This window comes from Lytechinus pictus, chromosome 14 (genome assembly GCF_037042905.1).
Source record: "Lytechinus pictus isolate F3 Inbred chromosome 14, Lp3.0, whole genome shotgun sequence".
Classification (NCBI taxonomy): domain Eukaryota; kingdom Metazoa; phylum Echinodermata; class Echinoidea; order Temnopleuroida; family Toxopneustidae; genus Lytechinus; species Lytechinus pictus.
The window spans coordinates 21123217-21130604 of NC_087258.1; the positions used below are offsets into that span (position 1 = coordinate 21123217).

Consider the following 7388-nt stretch of genomic DNA (forward strand, 5'->3'; position numbering starts at 1 on the left):
TTATCTGTCTCAAAACCAAATTTAAAAATTTCCCTTTTCGTGTACACAGATCATTGTTGTATGTAAGCCGAATGAAAACAGCTCCCTCTTTCGACGGAATTATGCATACATAACGCTGTCAAGTTCAAAGGTCGGTGGGAATACCCAGTTCTATTAATAGAACGTTCCTACTTCAATTCACAATAGTGTGCTTTTACCATTGTAGCACTACGAGTAATTTGTATCTAACTGCACAGTTGGCTTCGTTGTAATATAATAGTTCTTGTGGTTGGAATTTAATTAGATCTCTTTATTTAGCGATGGCTGAGAAGTGTGGATCAGAGAAAGCATCAAGCTCTTTACCGAACCTGATATGTCCATTATGTCTTGATATATTTGTCGAGGCGACAATCTTAACTTCATGTGGACACACATTTTGTAGGCGATGTCTCAAGAAGTACGATCTAACCCACCAGGACCTTGATCACATGGTCTGTCCTCTCTGCAGGGAGATCACCAAGTTGTCCGCCAACCGTGTCGATGATCTCCGCCTCAATGTCTCCATCAACGGATGCGTAGACGATTATTACGCCAAGTGTGGAGGGATGAATGCTGTCCTTGAGATGTGCCAGAAATGCACCGCTTGCAAGTCTCTGAAAGACGCTGTATCATTCTGCAGAACATGTCATTGTTATATGTGTGATGAGTGCTTACATTGCCATCAACATCTTACCACGTTGTTTGACGGTCATGAGATCGTATCAATGGATGATGTCATCGAAGGGAAGGTCAGCATTGGTCATTTATTCGAGAAGTGTTCCATCCACAAACAAGAAAACAAAGATATGTTTTGTGAGGATTGTAAGGTCCATGTCTGTCAAAAGTGCGCACTCGTTGATCATCAAAATCACAAAATCAAGAACCAGGTTGACTTTGAGCAGGAGTTGCGACGGAAGGTAAATTTATTCATAATCATCACAGCAAAAACTGTTTAAAAATCCGTATCGCTGTTTACTATTTGATTTTGAACCTTACAGTAGTTGTTTAGAAGTTTAAACAACCTTGCTTATTTTTTTTTTTGAGAATCAAATATAAATAAATCCATAATTTATAGTTCGAAATAGACATGAAATGAAGTACTCCGAAAATTTACTTTGCCCAATTGATCGTGGGCCCGGCGGCCGCTGTGCAGCGCCAGATCGACGAGGCTCTATCCCTTTAATTGTTGAACGCTAAACAGGGTAGCAGCAAATCCCATCTTTTTACGTCTTTTGGTCTGACGCGGCCGGGGTTTGAACCCCCGACCTCCCGGTTGTGAGACGGACGCTCTACCAACTGAGCCAACACATCAAATTCAAATATCAAATTTAAACTTTGCTTATTAATATTTTTTAAACACTTGCGTATTCTATTTAAACAACTACTTGTAGGGTTGAACACCATTGTATAGAACAATAAACAGCATTTTATACACACATTTTATACAGGGCTATTTTCTATTGAAAGTTAGATTGAGAATTAAATGTTCAAACTCAAACTTTGCGGTTTTAGAGATTAAATTATTTAAATTAGTACTGTAAGGTTCAACAGCGTTGCATATAAATTTCAAACAGCATTTTTACTGCGTATAAAAGGTAGATTTAGTATGGTTATACACTGATATCAAATATTGAGGGTGATCTTTGATATCGAAAATAATAAAGAGCAATTATAGTTTTTGATAATGATTATGATTGTGAGGACGATGATAATGAAAATAATTGGACTATTACTACTACTACTACTACTACTACTACTACTACTACTACTACTACTACTACTACTACAACTACTACTACTATTGCTGCTGCTACTACTACTACTACTACTACTACTTCTACTTCTACCACTACTACTACTACTACTACTACTTCTACTACTACTACCACCAGGGGCGGATCCAGCCTCTGCCAATAGGGGGGGGGGGGCCCGAATTTTTTTTCACCCATATTTTCCCCGATAGGTCGCTCAAAGTTGATTGTTTCTTTGAAGGGGTTGTCCTAGTGGCGTAATGAGCCAAAAAAATTGAGGGGGCTTGAAATGGCGTATCTCGTAAAATTGATATAAGAAGTTACGAGCGAGCAAAATTTTTTGGCATTTTCATTACAAAAATTCAAGTTCTTGATAGATTTGAACATAATATTTGGAAAATAATGATGTTTCACCCTTTTCCCTTTCCTTTTCTCTTTTTTTCGTGATCGTGATCGTGATTGTGATTTTTTTTTTTTTTTTTTTTTTTTTTTTTGGGGGGGGGGGGCAAAATGCCCATGTCCCATAACAGTAATTTCTTAGCTTTATTCTTATGTAATAATTTCATAAGCCCTATTAAAATAATGTGAGCGCGAAGTGCGAGTTAACAATTTTGAAATTTCATGTATTTTGTCCTGAAAATTCAGTTGAACATTCTGAGCAGTGTTTGTAAACTTGAAGAAGATGCGTATGTAACTAGATAAATATTGCGAGCCATTTTTAGCCATATCCATATTTCAATGATTACATTATGCGAGCGCGAGCTGAAATTTGTTGACGTTCCGGCATAAAAAATTAAGGTTCTATGTATTTTTTGTAATCATGAATGGTATAAGTATTATAACCAAACAATCGATGCGAGCGCGAAGAACGAGAGGAAAGAAAAATTAGATTTTAAACTTAAAAACGTGACACTCTCTTCATGTTTTGTAAATCATGAAAAAATGGGTATAACATGATATCTTCCTACATTAATAATGCGAGTGCAAAGGGTGAGCAGAAAATTTTTGATATTCTGATCTGACACTGGATATATAGGCTCATAATGATTGAAATAGAGAACAAGCTGCGTATCTGAATAAACATGCTTGCGCGTGTTTCAGATTTCGACCGAGAATCTGGGCATTCTAAATACCCTTTTTCATCATGAAAATCAATAAAGCGAGTGCGAACCTCGAGCTTAAAGTATTTGATATTCCAATCTGAAAAAGGTCAATTTAAGCTCTGTATTTCAAGCACTTTGTAGGAAAAATATGAGGTGGATATGAATCACAGTTAAAAAAAGCTCTGATATGTTTCATTATTGTTACTTTGAGTTTTGACATAGGACAGGGACATTCTAAGAACATTATGTCATCATATTTTTGATAAACTGTCATGGGGATTTTTAGTAGTTTGTTATAAAATTAATATTGAGATATACAAATCAAATCACCAATCAACATGCGAGCGTGCAGCGCTAGCTATTACGTTTTGACAATTTGACCTGAATAGGGATATTTGAAAACTTTATGGAATGCAGGAAAATAATAGGTACCTGACAAATCAAATTTTGCGAGCGCGCAGCGCGAGCAGAAAATGTTAATATTCAGAAGATAAAACAAATTCTTACAGAGCACTTTAAAAAAAATCAATTTGTAAATGTTACAAAATAATGAAAGTTTGAATATCCGAGCTGAAATATGTTTTGTATATTGACTACAAAATTTGATATTTAAGCTCCATATTGAGCAAGATATATAAATCACCTAAAAGGCAATGCGAGCGCGAAGCACGAGCGAAAAATTTATACTGTACAGTGGCATGAAATATTTTTTCCCCTCATCTTATTTTATTCACTCGCCTTCCTCCTTTTATGTTCTCCCTTCTTTTTTCTTTATTCTTTTCCCTTCTTTTTCCTTTTTTTCTTTCTTTCCCCCTTATTTCTTTTTTTTTTGCTCCGCCAATAGGGGGGGGGGGGCGGGCCCCCCGGCCCCCCCTAGATCCGTCTATACCACCACTAATTACTACTACTTATAATAATATTTTTATCAAAAACTATAATAATGATAATCATTATTATGATAATAATGGATGCTGTTGATTACACAATGATAATGATTATAATTTGTAATACCATCATCAATATTATATAACTGTTGCATCTAATCCAGTTGTTCTTTATTCTTTATGTGAATTACAGTGATGCTTACTATCGTTATTGTTTCAATGTGACATGCAATTTATGGTTATATGTGGTCTCCTTTCAAGCTTATTCAGAACATTGTCTGTTATTCTGTGTGATTTACTTTCGTTTCGTATATAATTTGTTGTTTTATCCTTTAAGGATCCAAATCTAACTCGCTGTGTTTACTTATCACACTTTCAATTCATATAGGTGACAGGCCTTGCCCAACGCTGTGCTGACAAGAAAACAGAGCTAGAGAAGAACATTCAGAACATAGAAATACAACGTCATGAGGTACACACTGCAGTGCAGACACTATTAGATGATGTCAGGCAAGCCTACAGCATCAAGGCCAAGGAGCTGGAAGAAAATCTTCGAAATCTCACCGACCAAATAAATGCCTTAGAACGTAGTTTTGATGACGACCTCGACGTCTTGAAGTCAAAAGATCGACAGAGGATCAAGAGTATTTGTAGCTCAATTACTTTGGTAGATAATGACAGACTGGGTCATCTTGAGACAGACACTCTATCTGCTCATATCTTGCTCTGTGAGGAGCTGGATGCCATGCTGAAGGAGGTTTCCCGTCACACTTCTGCGGAAGCTATTAAGAAGAAAGCACAGGAGAAGAGGTTCAAACCAGCAGACGATACTCGTCTTGACCTCGGGAGCATCTTAGGATCAGATCCCAAGATGGAAGTCATTCAGTGTGTTGATCTACGGGGAGTGATGCTCGGTATGGCACGGCACTCCCATAGCACTGTCGCTATCGGGTATGGGTGGAATGCACAAGGTATTGATATCATTGATTCAAATGGTGGTAAGCAGCAGTATAGTAACACACCCTTCAGTGACATGGAATGTTATGATCTGGTGTTGCAACGGGACGGGTCGTTATGCGTGTCCCCATGTGATGCATCAGAAGCCTACATCTACTCTCCCCTTGGCTCCAGGAAAGCAACAATCCACGTGAGAGACAATGGATATTATCTCGGAGTTAACAGTAGTCCATCAGATGAAATCATCATTACTAACTATGGAAAACAAGTCCATTTCTATGACCCGTCAGGATCCACTCTTAAACACACCACTGTTCAAACAAAGCACAAGACTCGGCAGGCATCTACTACCAGGACGGGTTTGATCGTCACGAGTTCATGTTTGGACGATCCAAGCGTTGTGACGGTCTATGACAGGGATGGGAATGCTGGTGAGTCTCTACAAGCTCTACGGGGTGTCTACCTGTATGCTGCCGTGGATGAGCAGGACAGGGTGTATGTAGCGAGTGTTGATGAGGATAATAGTAGCGTCGTGATCAGACTCTATGATCTTGATGGTCTGAACCTGAAGGAAAGAGTTGAGTTCAAAGCAATTAATATGACATTGGATAGGGGTTGGTGTTACTTGGTTTCCCTCTCCCCATACATGCTCGCCTTTGCTTGCTGGCAGAAGTTATATTTCATCAAGTTATCACTGTAATCCACGTTATATCACACCATATAGCATCACAGCCCAATGGATATTGTGTAACATGTATTCACCCAGCTATCCTGTTTTACCTCCATGGTTCAATATTCTATTGTTTATCATAATTTCATGATATCTTATTCCAATGGTAGGATCCATCATGTGACATTCTTGGGAATACACAGACTATTCACGCTTGCTATAGAACTATCAGTAAAGTTCCTTTAAAAATGGGTTCTCCTGGCTGAAAATAGTAAAATCAGAATATATATTATAATATACTCCATAGTATAAAATGGCAAAACGCTGAAAATTTCATCAAAATCATATAAAACAACTAATCAATATGTTAGTTTATCGATGTTCTGTGAAAACAGCTCTATGCATGCAATGACCAGTGACAGGTGGGCTGATGATGTGTGGTCCCAACTTTCCCTTTTCTTATTTCATTAACGGACATCACAATGTATGTGTGTAAAATATGTTTCAACAATGATGATATTACCGTCAAAGCAGTAACCAATCTTATAACAGTGTCACCAAAGTAACGCAATGCTGATAAAATTTTCAGTTTTTTGTTTGTCACTCTCAGCCTGAGTACCCCTTCATTACTGTATTGATCTATATTATGTAAATAATTTTGGGTGTATATATATATAAAACATGTTGGTGAGGATTATTTTACTGGACTGCGGAGAAAGTGTGATTGGTTGGTTGTTAGTAATCAACCAGTGAACCGACGGCTTAAGGTCCTCTCCGAGGGACCTGATAATAATGTCGTATAAAAGGGCACTAGCGCTCTGACTTGTCATCTAACCCACTCCACCGGAGTGAGAGACCAACATAGGCCAACGATTCATGTCTGTGTGTTTATAAGCAACCATATCCTTGAGGCATAGCCATGTATCTGATTCAAATTTGTTTTGTTCATATTCTCGTAGTTATCGTGTACAGTAATGTACAGTATATATGGACATCAACATATTTCCTTAAAGCGTTGGATATATTTGTTATCATGTTCATTTCATCATGTAATGACTTCATAATTTAATCGGTTGTTAGGCGCAACGAACTTTTCTATTGAATTTGATCATTATAATGCATATGATGATGACCCCTGAAGAATACAATGTGAACGTGTAATCACTTTGTAAATAAGCTCCAATATAACATACACTGTAAAACGCTGTTTAAAATCTTAATCTTAAGCACGTTATTTAAGCCCATCACTGTAACAACTATTGTTTAAACTTTTTAAAGAAATTGTTTAAAAAGTTTAAACAATTACAAAAAAAGTTTAAACAACTTGTTGTTAGAGTGACAGACTTAAACAATGTGTTTTTTTTTTACTGCTTAGTGACTGTGTAAAATTTGTACATTTTGATTATGTTCACTTTCTGCTGTTTCATGTTGTGGTTGGGTTTTTAAGTGGTTTTACTTGACTCGAACATCAGAGGGTAGTTAGAGATTTCTTACAGGTAGGAAGGGTATTTTATTACTCAGCATGAGTGCGCCCTCTAACTGAATATACATTATATGTTATCAGTTGAACAAATCACATAAACGGGATTCTGTTTCATGTGTCACATGGGCTGTTATTCTGATAGCGATGGTCAGGCAAAATGAAATTTAATGATTTAATTGATACATTGTATACATATATATATTTCATATTCTAATAGTTATCGTGGAATGTAAATATCCATTACCATATTTTTAAAATGTTATTTATCAGTTAATGACTATTCAAGCGATGAGTCATAAATGTTCGGCTCAGCGAATTTTTCTATTAGTTTTGGAATTTGATCATAAGCCTATATGAGATATGATAAGCTGTATATATATGATCAATTGTTGGCATAACGAACTTTTCTATTAGTTTCTGAATTTGATCATAAGCCTATATGAGATATGATAAGCTATAAATCTATGTTGAGTATATTCTGTTGTCTCCTATGAGGAAGATCAAAATAAAAAATCACTTTGC

General features: G+C 36.7%; 1 protein-coding gene across 1 annotated transcript; it reads left to right on the forward strand.

The window, feature by feature from the left end:
- The first annotated feature begins 203 nt into the window (after positions 1–203).
- LOC129276123 (tripartite motif-containing protein 55-like) lies at positions 204–7388 on the forward strand. Its single transcript, XM_054912557.2, has 2 exons — positions 204–935; positions 4145–7388. The coding sequence occupies exons 1-2, from the start codon at positions 300–302 to the stop codon at positions 5411–5413; spliced, it is 1905 nt and encodes a 634-aa protein (XP_054768532.2). The 5' UTR covers positions 204–299; the 3' UTR covers positions 5414–7388.

What these genes read in the sequence shown, in the direction of transcription:
- LOC129276123 (XM_054912557.2), top strand. Translation starts at nt 300, where the DNA reads ATGGCTGAGAAGTGTGGATCAGAGAAAGCATCAAGCTCTTTACCGAAC. An exon ending in AGCAGGAGTTGCGACGGAAG is followed by an intron (nt 936 to 4,144) that starts GTAAATTTATTC and finishes CAATTCATATAG; the next exon opens with GTGACAGGCCTTGCCCAACG.